General features: G+C 44.9%; 1 protein-coding gene across 1 annotated transcript; it reads right to left on the bottom strand.

Moving 5' to 3' along the window:
* Positions 1–697: 697 nt before the first annotated feature.
* On the bottom strand, positions 698–17,794 carry LOC309356518 (lysosomal dipeptide transporter MFSD1-like). The gene is made up of 13 exons (XM_081888026.1): positions 17,555–17,794; positions 15,896–15,996; positions 14,730–14,851; positions 13,632–13,687; positions 12,080–12,223; positions 11,567–11,725; positions 10,511–10,626; positions 9,253–9,353; positions 6,407–6,518; positions 5,628–5,765; positions 5,248–5,387; positions 4,690–4,801; positions 698–3,732 (listed from the first exon to the last, which is right to left on the bottom strand). Exons 1-13 carry the CDS (start codon positions 17,577–17,579, stop codon positions 3,619–3,621), a joined length of 1,440 nt encoding a protein of 479 aa, XP_081744152.1. The 5' UTR covers positions 17,580–17,794; the 3' UTR covers positions 698–3,618.
* Positions 17,795–18,873: the final 1,079 nt, after the last annotated feature.

Below are 18,873 nucleotides of genomic sequence, written 5' to 3'. Positions count from 1 at the left end.
TTCTTTTGCGTCTTAAATCACCTTGTGTGTTTAAATCATCAATACTGAGACATGTGGACTACCAAATGTCCCATTAAAATAACTCTGGTGGACATATTTATATAGTGCCATCCATCTGTACTGTACTGGGTAATTTTAAGCAAAAAGTAAATACAATTCCCTGTCCTGACAAGTTTGTAATGAAATTATGGATGAATGCATCCATTTCTTGGCAGAGAATAAAATTCAAATATTGTTTGAAATAGAAAGTATCTTAATTCAGAATCAAGATATTCGGGTATCTGTCTGTATAGTCATCACTTGTAAGGAGGGCATTTTCTAGTTGGAAGTTGCCACACCTGTGGTTCATAGCCCAAACTCATGCTACCATTCTTCTAAATGACATTTCTCTGTTCCTTCAAAACCATCCTCTCAAAAAATCCATCTCTTCTGTGAAGCATGTTTGGCACAACCTCTTCAATTCCTACTGTGCCTTAGCCCCAAATACTTGCAACTGAATGAACTGCATATCATTTGTTTACCTCATCCCCATCCTTCTTCAGTTTCCCCTTTGTCAACTTTGTAAGCATCTTAGAAAAGGGACCTATCCTTTTGTACTCAGTGAAAGGCCATCCAATTTGGCTATGCAAGTTATTAGAAGAGTTCCCCATGCTTTGCTGTGTAAATTCACTGATGCCAGTACTATTGCAAGAAAAAGTAAACAGAATACTCAGAACTTTATTTTGTGTGTTATTGGCCAGTGAAGTGGTATTGTCATTAGCTATGCTACAGTGACTTGAAACCCTTTACTGACTAGTTTTCACCTTAACCCCTACCTCAACATCTTTGTAGCAGGTTACAGTATAAATAGTCCATTTTCTAAATATATACTCTCTATGCAGGGAGGGGAATGTTTTTCTACCTCCTTCACTTTTTAATATTGCTAACAGAATGTTTCTTTTGCAGTAAAATACCTTAAGGCTGACTCAGTCTTCAATCACTAGGAAAGAAGCGTTAACTTTATTGGATTCATTTCTGTACCATCTGTTCTGTCCTCACATTAGCTGAAGATAGTAGCTGCCTTTCAATGCAATTCTCTGGTTGTCTGCAGATGGTTCCTAATTTGACCTCTCAGCAACATTAAGCTATACTCTTTTCTCCAGTGCTTGAAAATGAGCAGTGTTGTCATTAAGTTAATCAACTTGTGCTAGTGATTTAATACTGGTGTGGTCACACAACTTCAAGGAAATCATTTAAGAAATATTAAAAATCTTTTAATTCCTTTCTCCTAGTGGCGTTAGCAAGCCAAAATCAGCATTCTGTTGCAGTATAGCGTAGAAATTCCTGTACATAATCACTAGGTGTAAAAAGAGATATTGTGGAAAAAGGGAAAGACTGGAAGTTGTTCTGGGTAGAGTACTACATTTTTAATTTGTGTTATTAATCTGACAAGCCTCCTTGAGGCTTCTAAGAATCAGAGTACTGCCCTGCTTCAGATTTTTCTGTAGCCTTATGACCAAAAATATGACCTACATTTTCCCTATAAATTTATGTTTACATTACTAAACTCTAGTACCAAAGAAAGATAATGCTGGTAATAGCTGCCACCTTACCCACTGCTGGAGTAGGAATATTTAATGATGTACATAATTCCTTTCGGAAGACTTGGAAGCACTTTCTCCGTAACAGTCCTGTGTTAGTAATACTGATTTGGTGTGTGCTGGAAAGCTACATGAGCACAAAAGCCCCAACTCTTTGGACATCAGCAGAGCAAGAACTTCATAGGAGGTATGGAAAAAATACTTTACTCCAAACACGGTATTGTTGGTGGAAGCTCTCTGCATATGGGCATTTGCAGACCGGGCAAGGCCCAAATTCATGCAATAGGTAAGACCTACTAGGTGATAACTGAGGGCATTCGTCAAATGCAGCTTTTTAAATATATTTTACTGCAGAGCAGAAATAACTAACCTGTAGTATTCCATATATTGTTGAATTCTCATAAGCCCCCAGCCAGAATGGCTAATAGTTGGGTATAATGGAAGCTGTAATCCACCAATAATCTAGACAGCCACAGATTCTACTACTCCTGGTATTATAGATATGTTATTCAAATAGCTCACAGCTAACATCCATGTAAAAGCCTGGGATGAAAGCCAAGAAGTTGTTTTTCCAGTACCTGTTGTGTTGCTGGCTCCACACCAAGCTCTTGAATGTAATCATGGATAAGTTTTGGCAAGATTTAATAGCCTGAAGGAAGGTGCTAGCATTATCTGTTTCACAGAATCATAGAACTGTAGAGTTGGAAGGGAGCCCAAGGGTCATCTAGTCCAACCCCAGCAATGCAAGAATGTAGGCATTTGCAGGCAGGCAACCAACTCACTGAAAACTTTTCCATTGGGGATCTTGATCAATTTGCACTTATGTTTGTCAAGAATTATAAAACCATCAAATAAGTAAAGCATTTCTTTTCATCCACTGCATGTGCATGTATGTCCTATATACTAATAGCAAGCTCACTCTCCAATTGTCAATCTAAGCACTACAAGAGGCAGATAGTAGCAGCTTGAGGGAAATGCTAAGGAGTGGATGCCCAGTAGAGTAGCCATCTTGGGATGGAATAAAGTGTTCTGGAAAAGGACATGGCTGACTGCAACCCTAACAGTGCATAGTTACAACTACCACAAGGTGTAGTGATAGCCCTTTCCTCTGTAGTCTCCCTCTCTTTCAGTCGCAGTATGCTTCTGAATGTCAACTGCCAGGAATGACAGGTAGAGAGAAGACTCTTGTGCTCAGGTGATGCTTGTGGGCTTCCCATAAACATCTGGTTAGTCACTGTGAGAACGGAATACAGGACTGGAGGGGCCTTTGGACAGACCTAGCAAGGGCTGCTCTTGTGGTCTTATAACCTTGAACTGGAGCAGTCCACATTGCAGTATTTTGCTGGACTCCTATTTGTTATTTTAGCTAATATCAAGGAATCAGTGTGCATACACACCAAGTTTTGTTTGGGGCCTCTGTCATAGAAAACGGATTAGGTCAAGACATGGGCATGAGCCAGCATGAAATAATATTGACTCCTATTCATTCCATAGCTTTTTGAGGTTCACGTTCGCCAAGAGATTTGGTGCTACATTTGAAGGGGATGTCCACACTACCTGCAAACATAATAACAGGATAGATACCTAGGCCTGCAGCAGAGATTCTTAGAAGACATGTTTTGAATATCCCAATGCTTAAGTGGGTCTTATATGATAAAGATGTAACTTGCAAATTTACTCACTGAATTCCCATTGATTTCAGTAGGATTTGACTTCCATTAGTGTTGCTTCTGTGCTTTTCAAACTACAGCATGCAGAAAAATTCTACCTGTACTGGAGAGCCAGGAAATAACTGTCCTCTTGTTGAAGTATTCTTCTAAGACCGCACTTAAACAGCTCCAGTGACCAAGAGGCAGTATTACAGGCGTTCTCGGCACATGGCAGATTTGTAGAACCTCATGGTGTAAGATTTCCCTTTTGTTCCTAACATAAGCCCAACTTACATGTATACAAGGGCCTAAAAAGGGACTGTACTGTAAGTTGGACTTATGTTTAGATTCCTTAATGAAATATTAGATAGTAGCCCACAGAGGGCTTCCTAGTTGATGGAGCCTTCATCTTCCACCTCACTGAGGAGTGGGGCTGTGTCTACAGGCTGCCTGGCAGGCTCCTCTGTTGATGAGCGCTTTGTTGAACGGTTCAATGTTCCGCCCTAGAAAAAGAAATCGGGAAAATGAAACTGGGCATTAGTTTGTGGTTTTGGAATCTTGCTGTCAGCTGGGGTGCTAGACTATGATTTTTCCAAACCCTCTTTCACCACCATATAAAGCAGGAATCACATTCTATCAGGTCTGCCTGAGAAGCGCTACCTCCAGGTCATAATTACACCCTAGTGGCCTTATTCAGGGAAGTTGGTCGCAATGACAGCAGCAGCAGCAGCAGCAGCAGCAGAGAACTGGGGAGAAGGTTTAACATATCTGCCACCACCCACAAGCCAGATCAATTTTGGTTACCCCTAGCAGCAAGAGGTAAAGGCTGCAAGCTCCTCATCTCTATTTTAAATAAAGTAATTAGCAGTAATAACTGGAATCAGGCTGGGTCTGTCTAAAGTTAAGACTCATTTGTTTAGCGACCTGCTTCCCCTCTTGCTCTACAGTTCTCTCATGAAAAAGGTGCTTTAGAACCAAAACCAACTCCCTGTAACATTTATTTCTTACTAGAAAATGCAGCAAGACAAAATCCTCCATTTCTGGATACAGTGTGGAACCTCGTGGCTTTGCATAAAGTCATTCAATGTTTTCTTAATTAGCAACAACTGAATTTTTAAAAACCAGCGTGCAATGATATTGTTTTGCTAGGATTTTGGGTTACCTGCACAATAGCATCTTTGCTGGGGGAACCGGACTTATTAGTGTATGGCTTAAAGAATGAGAGAGGACCAAAAATCAAAAGAAATGGGCAGAACTCTGCTGCCACCACCAGTCTTCTTAATGGCCCAGTTTGGGGTTCTGAAATTTTAGCCAACCTTGGCTGCGCATTATGATGCTTTCCTTAGGAAATCTTTGGGACAGAACCTCTTTTTTTATTTAAAAAGGAAAGATATTATCAGGCAGGAACGTGGAGCAGAATTAGGCAGAATATGGCTAATGCCCCAAATACTGACCCTTACCTGCTTCTTGTCCACTATGTTGAGGCTGATGGAGGCAACAATGCAGGCAATGGTGTTTGCCAGCATGAAGACCATCATCTGTTGCCATCGCCACAATGGGATCTTTAACTCACTGCAAGGTAAATAATAATATACATATGGCAAACAAGACAGCCAATTGCTTGAGAATTTACATCCCCTCATGTAGTAGGGTTGCCATTATTTCAAGAAGTGAAAATCTGGAATTATTAATTTTTGGGCAAAGTTGTGGGCTGCTTTTTCCCCCCTTCAAAATCTTCCCCCACCCAAAATTGAAGTTTTTTTGGAAATGTGGGCTGCCATATGCTTGGGTTTCCCCAGACATTTTAACTGGTTTCCGGAAATTCAACCCAGAACCATTTTTGACAGATGAATAATGGAAATATGGCAGCCCAATCATGTAGACATATGCAAAATAATGTGATCCCATCACCAAGCCTTGGAGCAACATGGGATCTGGGGTTCGGGAGTGATGGTGACAATGGTGTCATTTTTTTGACGGCACAACTGTGAGGAAGGAAGAAAAGCAGCTATTCTCACCTCGACTTCGTTCCCAGAATCCGTCCCACAATCACATTAGAGAGGCCAATTCCAATCATCTGTACAGATGTTGCAAGCCCCATGGCTGTTCCCAAGGTTGCCTGGGGGACCACAAGGGGGATAGAGGGCCACATGCTAGCCTGTTAAGAGGTGATTGAAACAACAGAAACAGTGAGAAAATAGGTGATTTGAGAAGTAAGACCGTTAAACTAGGGGGAATGGGTTTTTTCAGCTTCGGCTTTTGTTTCCACCCATGTACCTAAAAGAGGGAACATGGAAACTTCCTCTAATGAGGCAGGCGCTAGGTAGATGATGTAGAACCTATCCTATGTATTCTAGGGAAGCAGAAATGGGGAGATATCACATTTATGATGGCTTACTGCTGCAAAGGAGTAGGTAATGCCCAGCCAGATGGTAGAGACAAGTGGAGGAACGAACGTGAAAGCCAAGAGGGCAAAGACGGGCAAAGTCAGCACTGCACAGCCAACTGCAAATACACCTCTCAGTCCAACATAATCCTGAAAAATGAAAAAAAAAAAGTAATAATTCTACATACACTGCTGTAATGCTTGGCGATCTGCTTGGTTGTCTAAAATGGCGTAGTTTTCCGTGTATAAGACGAGGTTTTTTTCTTATAAAATAATGTCAGAAATGGGATTGGTTACTGCCGCGAGCAGGAGATTTTTAGTGGCGATTGGGCAGGTGATTGGTGGCTGCAGCAAATGCTGCTGTCGATTGGCGGCTGATGTTGGCGAGCGGGCAGATGATTGGCGGAATTGGTGACGCGTGCGATACCAATTGTCAGTCTGGGCAACCCCTCCACCCAAAGCTCAACAACTGTGGGCAAGCCTCCCCCCTTTTCTTAATTTTGTGTCCCCCAAAATAGGGGGCGTCTTATACACGGGGGGGGGGGTGTTATACACGGAAAAATACAATACATTGTAAGGCTTTTTAAATATATATATAAAAGCAATCAAATCTATGATTTGATCTAACTTGCGGTCAGGTTCCAAAACCCAGCCCTCCTCATTTCGATTTGCAAAATCCTGCTACTCCACTGGAATAGCTGAATGTGCAGCTCTTGCCCTGCAGAAACCATGTCAAGGAATTCCAACCCCCGCCCAAGCGTTACACCAAAGCCAGTGACACAAGTACTTACGATCAGTATGCCGACTGCCGCTGAGAGAACAAGGGAGCTGTCGTAAACTGCCCCAGCAATGTAAGCAGCTGCCTGTTGGGTATAGCCAGGATACTTATCTTGGATAAACTTGCTGGAAAGGGTTGCAGGAGAGAGAACCCCATTAAGATTCTAGATCACATGACAGAAAGATTTCCTTTTTATCCATATGGAAACAATTGAGCTCTTCTGCCTTGCTTTTTTCCAAGGGCTCTGCAGACAAATGGCCACATCTGCACCATGTATTTTAAGTACTGTTTAACAGTCGTGGCTTCCCCCAGGGAATCCTGCAGCTCCCTAAGCGTTCTGAGAGCTATTAGGAGACCTTCATTCCCTTATAAAGCTACAATTGCTAGAGCTCCCTGAGAATAAAAACAACGTTGTTTGGTAAACTGGCCTTCTGCCCAGGGCTGATCAGAGCTATGGTACAACAGCATCTAGAGGCCATCACATTGGCTACCCCTGCTGTAGACCATGCCTGTGACCAGAGAGTCTTTAAATCCCTAGCCAAACTCCTGTTCTGCTTTTCACTTACCATATTTTTCGCCCTATAAGACGCACTTTTTCCCCTCCAAAAATGAAGGGGAAATCTGGGTGCGTCCCATGGGGCGAATGCAGGCTTTCGCTGAAGCGTGGAGAGCGAGAGGGGTCGGTGCGCACTGAGCCCTCTCGCTCTCCAGGCTTCAGGAAGATACCCGCAGCCTAGGCAGCCCTGCGGGGAACTCCCCACGCTGCGGATAGGAGCCTGTCTCCCGGAGGGCGGGGCACCCTGAAGCAGAGCGCCTGCGCGCCGGACAGACATCTGCAGCGTGGGGAGCCCTGCAGGAGTTCCCCACAGGGCTCCCTACGCTGCAGATAGCAGCCAGCCGCCCGGCGGGCAGGGCGCCCTGAAGCAGAGTGCCCGCGCGCCGGACAGACATCGGCCAGCCCCACAAGCTCGGGGGATAGCAGGGAGGTGCAGCGCCACCATTCCGCTGTTCCTCGACCTGGTTCGGTTTCCCCGACCTGCTTTTGGGGGGGAAATAAAGGGGAAAATTTTTTCCTTTATTTCCCCCCCAAAAAAACTAGGTGCGTCCTATGGGACGGAGCGTCCTATGGGACGAAAAATACGGTACCTAATATAGTGGTGCTATCAGGGCAGGACTTTTGAGGCAGACGTCAAAAGAATGAGGTGGAAGCCCCCCAAAACACAGCATGACTAGCTTGCCACATTTCATAGTAAGTGGCGTAACACACATGACCATCTAAAGACAACAACCTCCCTTAAAAAAAAAGACCCATTATGTCCAGAGTCTAAAATTGTCTCAGTGTACCAATGGCTTAACGTCACATCTCAACCCCTCCAATCAATACACGTTTTGCTGATGTACTGTAGAAAAGCAGTGCAGGAAATCTGCCAAGGTCACAGCATTTTAAGGTGGAGTCAGAAAGGATGAGATCCAAATCTCCCAAGACAAGGGAAAGGAGCCCCAGCCTGTGTATCTGAGGAAGCTGTAATACGACCCAAGAGCTGCCATGTAGGGCACTTTGAAGACCAAGCACAGCCCAAGAGGCTGGCCGGGTGCCAGGGGGCTTTTTGGCTGCGGCCACTCAGGATGTATTGAAAGGAGGACTCTTTCCAGAATTAATGTCTTCTGAAAGCTCTGCAAAGGTATCAGGCCTTTGGTATCTACCCTCCCACTTGAGGAAGAGGAGGAGTTCTTGCTGCTGTTGTTATTAGGATTTATCTCCCATCCTTGAAGAACTTTCCTGAAGCAGCTTACCTGACATAGTAATGAGATGAGGTGTGTCTATCTCCCTCATTATTGGCTTAGCAAGAATTTTAAAACATCCCCGTTCACCCAGACATTTGATGGCTACAATGCACTGTTCCTGAGGTCACTGGCCGAGAGAATGTATTTAATGTTTTAGAATGTTTTTTCTGTTTTAGAATGCTTTTTTTAAAAAAACAATGTATATGGTTTTTACTATACAGTGGTACCTCGGGTTACATTCGCTTCAGGCTACATACGCTTCAGGCTACAGACTCCGCTAACCCAGAAATAATACCTCGGGTTAACAACTTTGCTTCAGGATGAGAACAGAAATCGTGCTCTGGCGGCGTGGCAGCAGCGGGAGGCCCCATTAGCTAAAGTGGTGCTTCAGGTTAAGAACAGTTTCAGGTTAAGAACGGACCTCTGGAACGAATTAAGTATGTAACCAGAGGTACCACTGTATTTTGAAATCACCAAGATGGTTCATAAGACTTTGAAAGACAGTCTTCTGATAATCATCTCATGCAACAGAAGCAAAAATCCAGACCTTCATCTACCCTGGTTCCAAGCCATAAAGTACTTTGAAGCAGGGATGGGGAACCCTGCAAACCTCCAGATGTTGGACTCCCAACTGGCACCAGCCAGCATGGCTAGTGATACAGGAGTTGTAGCTGGCAACACTTGGCCACAGGCTCTTCATCCCTGCTTTGAAGGTGTGCACCAGTACTTTGAACTGGTCCCAGAAATGGACCAGTAGCCAGTGCAGCCATTAATGAATGACAGTTCATCCTACAAGTTTTAAGTCCCAACAGGAATGGTATTGATTTGCCAACAGGGAATACTTTGGAAACTAGTAATCCTGGACCCTTCTAGGCCTAGTTTGTTCTAGGGCCACATATGAGAACCAGATTGGCAAGGCAGAGCCAGCCAAAATTAATGTAGTAGAGGGGACTCTGCTGAGTTTGGGCCATTCTGCCCACATCTCACTTATTAACATTCATACATTCCTGCTTCAACTAAACCTCAGCATTGGGGACGAGTCACTAAATAAAACCACCACAGTAAACCATTTACCTGGCATCCGCCACAAAAGGAAAGACCCCGTTGTAGAAAAACATGATGGTCAGGACCAGGAGCCAATAGCGAAGTGGTAGGTGTCGAACATCCTGAACCCGCTGCCAATTAGAGAAAAATAAAATGCACATCATAGAATCACAGAGTTGGAGGGTCTTTTTCAACTCTCTGGTTCACCTCACTGCTCCATGCAGGAGATCCAGATATAAAAAGTCTCAAGCAGATGACTGTCCAGGCTACGTCTCCCAAGTCATTGGTTCGGTTGTCAGTCTGCTCCTAAGAGGTTTCCTGTAACTTACGCAAATGGCACCATGTTCTCATCCAAAACTCTGAAGGTTAAAAGCTCCAGGGCAGGGATGAGGAATCTGGCCCTTCAGGTGTCCCTGGACTACAGTTCCCATCATTCCTCACCACTGGTCATGCCAGCTCTGGCTGATGGGACGTGAAGTCCAACATTACCTAAAGGGCCTCAGGTTTTCCATCCCTGCTCTAGGGCTGAATTTTCACCACTACCACCTAAGGAAGGAGGATCACCACACAATTATTATACCTTTTTAGTCAGGAAGGATAAGAACGGAAATATTCTGTGACAACACTAGCTCAGGAACAGAGCATGTATCATATCATAGACTCTGTTTCCCAGTTTCCTTTAGTTTAAAAAATCAGTTTTGTAAAACTTGGGATGTAGTGAAAAATATATATTTTGGGGCCGTAAGCTGTGGATTACTTAGCCTGTGCATAAATCCAGCACTAAGCCTAGTGCAGCATTGAGGTTTCATTCAAATCTGGCTCTGGCAGTTCATGCCAGTATCTTTACAGCCTGCATTAGGGGCTCCCTACATTGAATGTACGGGGAAAAGAGACCCTTTCCTGTTCTTCCAGTAATAAACCAACAATGCATGAAGATGCAGAGCAAAACAGGGCCCCCATGGCAACGAGAACCAAAAATCCAGGTCACTGCGGACTCAAAATCAGGGTCCAAATTCATGGCGCTGTCCTAGATGGGCCAAACAGCTGCCAGTCCAACATACTTGCTGGGCAAAAAGCTTTCAGGGTCACAGGCACTCAGGTAACTGCCACCACCCCCTCTTTGCAGAGAAAGAAAATTGGGGAGCTACAGCTTGGAGACTTTTGCTAAAAGGCACTTGCTCCCTCTCCTGGCTGCCAATGATAAATGAGGCTCTCAGCCTTTGCACACAAAGCTCACAATGGAAAACCAAGCATGTATGTGGCTCAGTGCAACTTCTGCCTCACGTACCACTTTCTTGGACTCTTGCTGGATAACTCCATCCAATCCCAGCTGCTTCATGCCCACCTTGTCCAGCACACTGACGACGACAGCAGAAAGAAAGCCCAGGACACATAACAAAGTCCCTGCAGGCAGAGAAGAATGACTGATGGGTGGAACTGTGATCACTGGAATGCTTTAAGGGTGTGTTAGACAAGAACATGGTTTGGGTTCATTTGGGGACAGGAAGCCCAGCTAATTGCAAAAAAAAAAAAAAATACTAGAGAGGTGAAACTGGCAAGGGTCTTCTCCCGCCGCAACACACACACATATATTTTAGCTAGTCAGTTAGGGTCATCTTTGCAGGATGACCACCCCTACTAGCACCAAAGCACAATTCCTACTTGGAAGCGCATTAAGAGTTGCATTGTTCATCACCACTGATGCCATAGGGCACTAGTGTATGTAGCTGCCTGCACACTCATGCAGCCACATTCCAGACAGCATTCACATTGCAACGGGCCTAATAACCGAGTCAAGAATCATATTGTGTCCGGCAACAAGCATTGCTACTTCCTATTGGCGAAAATATGGTATTTTGGACACAGAAGTGCTTGCTTGAGGGATGACACAGTGTATTTGCTGCAATATAAACTGACCTTCTTGAAAGGCTCCATTTCAGGGCAATTTAAGGCCGGGTGGGGGGGGGGGGTCGAACACAGCATTCCAGGCCTCTCTATCAAGCCCCTGGAACTCTCCCCAGACCTCACACTCTCTCTAGTCACATCTCTCACCAGCCCTGCTTGAGTTTGTTTGTTTGGGTCTGGCTGGAATGTTTCCTGGGTCTCTGATAATGCTTCTTGTTTTGCCAGGATGGAGCATAGAGCGGAGAGTGCGAGCGTGTATGTAGAAAACGGCCTACTGTACAAAGGGAAAATTCACGTTCGCTGTTCTGACCACTTTTGCCTCTGACCACACTGACCACTGGTATGTGGGACGTAGAAAGTTGTCCAGAATGAAATGTGACCCTCAGGCTGAAAATGGTTCTCGGCCCCTGCTACAGAGGCAAGCTGACATGAAACTCACCTCCCCAAAGAGTCCACTGGATGCCAAAGTGACTTTCAAACTGCTGGGTGAAGAAGAAGTTGAGGACACTTCCGAGCCGGGAAAAGGAGAGTGTTAGCCCAAACGCCAGAGCCAACTCCTTCCCCTTGAACCAGAAGGCTGTGATACGATTCTGCACAACTCAAAAAGCAGAAAAGACAGCAGTGTTATTAAGTGATTTCATGAAAAAGATAGATGCTGAAAATGGAGAAGAGTTGATAACCTATAGCCCATATTTTCATAAAATACTCAAGGTAGTGAACAGAAGAGTCACACAAAAAATGCTAAATGTGAAACCACGTGAACACTAGGAGAAGGGAAAAGACCAGAAATGGAAACCAGAGCGTCTCCAATCAGCAGTACAGACATTTATCCATGAAAAACACATATGACTTTGGATTCCCCGATTCCCCAAGGCAATGCAGAGCAATTAAAATCTACAAAATTAAGCCACCCCTGTCTTAACTGAAAAAAGGATTTTTTTTCTTTCCTTACTTGTTAGTGACCCGTTTCCAGAGCCGAAAAGCAACCTGCCCATCAGCAGCAGTGGCAAGAGATATGGAGTTCCTCTGAAGTGAGAGCCCAGAGCAAATATGGATGATCCCAGGACAGTGAGGAAAGAGAAGAGAAATACACCAACTAGGGAAGAAGAAGATGGAAGAAGTTCATTAAATCAAGGCAAATGGGCTTTTAACAACTATGCAAACTGGAGGAGTAAGAGGAGGCCAGTTCTTGGATCCAGGTCTATGACTATTTCGATAAGACTTGAGCACACAATGCCTGTCTATTAACTGGAATGGCATCCAACAGGGAAACATTACTGGCCCATTTTGCCTGTCTCTGGTTCACTGCAAACGGGCACATCTCAGTGAACACTCTTCCCGTGATATTGTGTAATCCAAACCAGTGGCGGCTGGGGCCCATTGCAAATGGCAGGGCAGAAGGCAGGAGGCCAAAGGTTTGTGAAGCCAGAGCAAAGTGGAGACAAAGCCAATGACAGGTAATTGCAGCTCTGTCCTCATCATCCTCCCTCCTGAATCCCACAAGGGCAACACTGAGACTAAGGAAGAGGAAGTTGACAACCAGTGCTACCTCCTGGGGTGGTTGTAAGAAAGAACATGTGGGAGATTAGGTGAGGGCAGACTGAGTTGGCTGGTCACTGCCACATTCGCTCTAATGGACTAGCCTCTGCCAATCCAAACTCCAGTTGTGTTGAGCTGGGAAACAGCACACCTGGAGAACCGCTAGCAGAGGAAATCCCACATTGGCAGAAATACACTCTGCCAGCTTCAGTCTCTCCTGAACTGGGGTTTGGACACAGTGGCTTTTAATAATGATAATTTATGATTCATACCCCACCCATCTGGCTGGGTTAACCCAACTACTCTGGGTGGCTCCCAACAGAATATTAAAAAAACGATAAAAACTTCCCTAAACAGGGCTGCCTTCAGATGTCTTCTAAAAGTCAGATAGTTGTTTATTTCCTTGACATCTGATGCAAGGGCGTTCCACAGGGAGGGCGCCACTACTGCCTGGTTCCCTGTAACCTCACTTCCCGCAGTGAGGGAACCGCCAGAAGGCCCTTGGGGCTGAACCTCAGTGTCTGGGCTGAACAATGGAGGTGGAGACGCTCCCTCAGGTATACTGGTAAGCTGGTGTATCACCAGTGGGCACCTTCCCACAGTTTGGGTTGTTCTGTTAAATGCTGGCATCAACCATAAACTGTGCACAGATATATTCCAATTCACACAGGTTTATTCGAATGCACACAACACCTTTCTAAAACAGCTTCAAAGGTTTCCAGTTTGTTTCCGGGCCCAATTCAAAGTGCTCATATTAGTGTTTCAAGCCCTAAATGACTTAGGTCGCCAAGTATACTGGGTGCCGCATAAGAAAAACTCCCGTTTTGCATCCTTGCCAACTGCATCACAGAAAACAAATGGAAAACAAAGGAGCACACAGAATGGATTCACCAGATGACCTCTGAAAGCAAGAAGTCAAGTGGGAGGGCGAACAATCAGCCATAGTTCAACGCCTCAGAACTTACAGCGATTTCCCAGTTTGTCAATTAAAAAGCCAGCCATGATCACCACCAGTGCATTGCTATGGGAAACAAAAGGAAAATGGAGTTATTGGTTTTTTTTATTTAAAAAAATGTGTTTGCTTTTACTTATTTCCTGTTTCTATGTTAGAAGAGCCCTGCTAGAGCAGACCAAAGGCCCATCTAGTCTAACATCCAGCTCTCACAGTAACCAACCACATGCCCTATGCAAAGCCCCAAAACAGGACTTGAGTACATAGCACCCTCTGAACCTGGTACTCAGATGCATACCAGCCCAGATTAAAGCTCAGTTGGTAGAACATAAGACTCTTGATTTCAGGGTTGTGGGTTTGAGCCTCACATTGGGCAAAAATATTCCTGCATTACAGGGCGCTGGACTTGATGATCCTTGTAGTCCCTTCCAGCTCTACAATTCTATGACTGGAGAACACTACACTTCTACACTTGTGATTCCCAGTACCTGGTACTCAGATACATGCTACCTCTGACAGGAGAACACAGTCAACATTGTTAGTAGCCACTGACAGCCTTTCCCATATACATCCCCACATATACATAGATAAAAGATAAATATAAAACTAGGCACTTAATGGAGGGGGTGTTTGCTGAATGAAGTACAGTGGTACCTCGGGTTAAGTACTTAATTCGTTCCGGAGGTCCGTACTTAACCTGAAACTGTTCTTAACTGGAGCACGATTTCTGTTCTCATCCTGAAGCAAAGTTCTTAACCTGAAGCACTATTTCTGGGTTAGCAGAGTCTGTAACCTGAAGCGTATGTAACCTGAGGTACCACTGTACCCCTCTACACTCTGCCAAACTTTGCTGCAGCTGCATTTAATGGAGGGGAGAGCTTCATTGAGTTACTGGCCAAATGGCACTGTGAAGCATACACACACGCATGTATGCGCGCACACACATAGAGTTAAACAGCTTGCATGGACCACCTGCCCCCCATGCTACTTCCTCACTTGCCTGTCTGCCATTTGTCACGCTGGAGCTGGCCTATCAGTAGCCCCTGAAACTGCAGCATGCCGATAGCCTTACTTTTTAATGTATATAGGAAGATATAGAAGAATGACTTACGTCCAGGCATAGATAGCATACAGAAGATTGTACTCTTCAGGCGTCATTCCCAGGCCTTCCACACAGTCAGTTCCATTATGCCCTGTGCCATTGTGGTGCGTGCCATTGGGACAGGTTAGGTTCTATATAACAAGTCAGATTAAAAGGAAGTGAGTTCCAGAAATAAACAAGGGGTTGAGTAGGTGGACATCTGGATCCAGCCATTCCAAGACACCCAGCTGCCTGTTTTGCCTTAGTGGCTAGTGCTCTTTATCTATTTCCTAAAATTATTTCATATAGCAAACTCTTAGGACTCTTGTGAATCATAGGTAGGGAGTAGGAACTGGTTAGCCCTCATACAAAAGGAGGAAAATGACTTTAAATGGTTGGAGAAGACATATAGGACAGGCCAGTGCCACAGCTCAGCAACCGATCAGTGCTCTGCATGCAAAAGATTCCAGGTCTATCTCTACTTAAAGGATCTTAGCTGACAAGAGTTGGAGAGCTGAGAGAGACCTTCACCTTGTATCTTGTTCCCTTCCCAACACTAAACCAGTGTTCTGTGACCACTGGGCCCATTCAGTCCTGATTGGGAAGCTTTGTGGAGTTCTGCAAACCTTCATTGTCTCCCTGGAGCCTGCCAGTGCCTCTCCTTTAAATGGTACCACTTTGGCCACTCAAAGAACTGAGTTTTCCATTAGTACATATGATGATAAACCTATCCTCAGCCATGAATCCTTCTAATCCAGGGATGAGACACCTCATGTTGGTGGACTACAATTCCCACAATCATCCCTGACCATTGCTCATGCTGGCTGAGGCCGATGAGGTTGGTGTCCAACATCTGGGAGGTCATACGTTCCCCTCCCCTGATGTCTAAAGTACTCCAACTGAAGATGAATTCCAGGTCTGTTGCATTTTGGATAAAGATGTACAAATCTAGTCTGTAGAAACTGTGACGGCATTTAAACTATAGTTTTGCTTGAGTCCCGGTTGCAACAAAAATAATTCCAACATATATGCCCTTCAGCTGTGGAAACAGCTCTCTTCTTTGACCTGGTCAGCTTGAAAAGACTTGGGCTCAGAGACATTTTGTATTTATACCCCACCAACCCATTTTGTCTCAAGACTGCAGTCAATATGACCTTTTACAGAATACTGTTGCTCATTCCCACCTAAGCACTTACCCCTTGAAACTGCTCTTGCAAAACACTGGGGATATCAAAGCAGAAGTAAGAGCCAAAGGTCAGGAGGCAATTGAAGAAGAGCACAAGGAATCTGTAGTAAGCTGCAGAAAAAAATGAGCATAAGGCAAAATTTGCAAAACTAAGGGAGGGGGAAAGTCTCTCAGAGGGCAATTTTACCCATCATTGTGTTTCACAATTACAATGTGCAATGAAACAATTGATACTAAGGCAGTTGTGCCCCACTTGGAAATTGTGGACTGTAGCTGATGTTAGTTCTACTCAAGAGTAGACTTCTTGAAATTAATAGCCATGGCTAACTTAGGTACATTAATTCCAAAGGGAAACCCAGCCAGATGGGCTGGGTATAAATAATAAATTAGTATTATTATTATAAAGGGTCTACTCTTAAGTAAAACTAAGCTGGATACAACACTGTTTTTGCTTGCTAACATAATTATGGTAGCACTTACATCGCCACCCTGAAAACAGCTAATATGTTCACATCAAATATTGCAGTGTATTTCAATGGGACCCTACTTTCATGTGGTTCCCGGCAGAGAAAAGAGGTGGGGCAGGAATCACAGAAAGGAACTTCACACTGGTCTATTAAATGATGATGACCCCCTAAGATCACTCATGGTTGCCAGATTCTTGATCAGCGTCCTATCCCTAAAGAAGAGAAACGGACTCCTGTGTGGCTCGGATAATCCCTTTAAACCATGATCTATGTTTTAGGATGTAATTAGGTGATATCACCATTGATGTCTTCTATCAATTTATGAGCAGAGGGCGATGTTCATGCTACAAATTTGTTGTAATGTATGATGTTGGTCTTCTGTTTTTGTTTTGCTTGGTTCTTGTCTGTTTTTTTTTGTAAGTTTTGGCGGTTTTAAATTTGGAGGTTCAAGTACATTATGGTGGTATGGGAAACTGTTGTGTGACGGGCCAATGGCCGTAATAAAGATCAATTCAATTCAATTCAACTTCACACTGATCATTGCAAAGCTTATAATTTGAATGTGCATGCAGGGAAGCATTTGCTACAGGTTTATTTTGTATTTTCTTGGAAGTATCTATATACATGTTCCTAGGTTTTAATATTTGACAGGACATCGAGTTAAGAAGCAGAATATACCGGTAAATCTTCATGTAAATACGATATTGGGCTCAAGCTGGGACCACAAAAACAGACTCAGTGGAACAAGAGAGAAGCAAGGACTCCCTAAAGGCAAAGGCAAAACACAGAAACACAACCCCTCTAAAATGACCGTCAGGCGATATTCAGTGGGGGAAGGGGGAGGAAATCTGCCCACCACGCCGCTCAGCCCGTAAGAAATTCAGTGTAGAGGCAAGGAGGAAGGCTTAAGCAGGGCTTGAGTACAAGACATTATTTTTAACGCCCGGAGAGGTGTGTAAAAAAAGGAAGGGCCTCCAGGCAAGCGATCAATAGGTCGATTCTGAGCTTGGGCAGTGAAGCTCTGAGCATGTGCAAAGAGCCTCGCACGCGCGCACTTCAGTTCTCTATTAACGGGAGGAAGGACCGTGATTTCCTCTTTCTCTTATTGGCAATTAAGCAAAAGAAGAGCGGGGAGGGAAGGAAACGCACAGTCCGTCACGTGCCCTAACGACGGTCACGTGACAGGCGCGGCTCGCGCTCACCTTTCTCGGCTGCCGCCTCCGCCATGGCTTTTTTTCAGTTCTGGCGGCTGCTGCTTCCTCCGCAAGTTTCAGCTCACCGCGACAAACCGGAGTCTCCGCCCCTCTTCGCTCGGGCCACGCCCCTCCGCTCGGGCCAGACACCGGCCGGCACTGCCTGGCACTCAGACTCCGCCCACCGCCGCTCGCTTTTCTGCCTTTGTCTCGCCAGCCCAGCCCATGTCTCCTCTTGAGTGACAACCCGCCCTCCAGCTCCGCCTCCTGCTGCCGAAGCTGGGCGGGCGCTCACCGCCCAGCTTGGCGACGACGCCAACAAATCCGCCCGCCCTCTTTCTTCACCCACTGAGCTTTCCTCTCTGCTTCGGCAGGCCTGAGAGCTCGGGTCTCTCTGTTTCGCCTGTGGGCCTGTCACTCTCCCCTCTCCTGCCCCTCCTTAGTGAAGTGTGCATGCACACGAAAGCTAATAATAATAATAATAATAATAATAATAATAATAATAATAATAAATAATAAATAAATTATCATTTTGGGTGGCTTCCAATCGAGTGTTAAAAACAATACAGCATCAAATATTAAAAACTTCCCTAAACAGGGCTGCCTTCAGATTTCTTTTAAAGAGAAGATAGCTGCTTATTTCCTTCACATCTGAAGGGAGGGCGTTCCACAGGGTGGGTGCCACTACTGAGAAGGCCCTCTGTCTGGTTCCCTGTAACCTCACTTCTTGCAATAAGAAGAAACTTAGTTGGTCTCTAGGGTGCTACTGGACATTTATTTTATTTTTATATATATTTCACTCGTGCTCTCAGGTTGGCTTCCTCTGAGGCCTGAGGGAATAAGAATAGTAATTTATTATTTATACCCCGCCCATCTGGCTGGGTTTCCCCAGCCACTCTGGGCGGCTTCCAACAAAATATTAAAAATACAATAAAACATACATTTAAAAACTTCCCTAAACAGGGCTGCCTTCAGATGTCTTCTAAAAGTCCGATAGTTGTTTATTTCTTTGACATCTGAAGGGAGGGCGTTCCACAGGGCAGGCGCCACTACTGAGAAGGCCCTCTGCCTGGTTCCCTGCAACCTCACTTCTTGCAGTGAGGGAACTGCCAGAAGGCCCTCGGAGCTGGACCTCAGTGTCCAGGCTGAACGATGGAGGTGGAGATGCTCCTTCAGATATACGGGGCCGAGGCCGTTTGGGGCTTTAAAGGAAGATCGCCGTCTCTTGTGGGAGGCGGTGTGGGTGCTCCTGGTCTCGCCCATGAATATTTGTCAGTCTGTTTGGTTGTAAGTCGCTTTCGTTTGCCCTGTGAAAGAAAAAGCGATGA

The sequence above is a fragment of the Podarcis melisellensis genome (genome assembly GCF_964234715.1).
Source record: "Podarcis melisellensis genome assembly, chromosome: 14".
Lineage (NCBI taxonomy): Eukaryota > Metazoa > Chordata > Lepidosauria > Squamata > Lacertidae > Podarcis > Podarcis melisellensis.
Note: the sequence above shows the minus strand (reverse complement) of the source record. Positions and strands in the feature narration are given on the sequence as shown.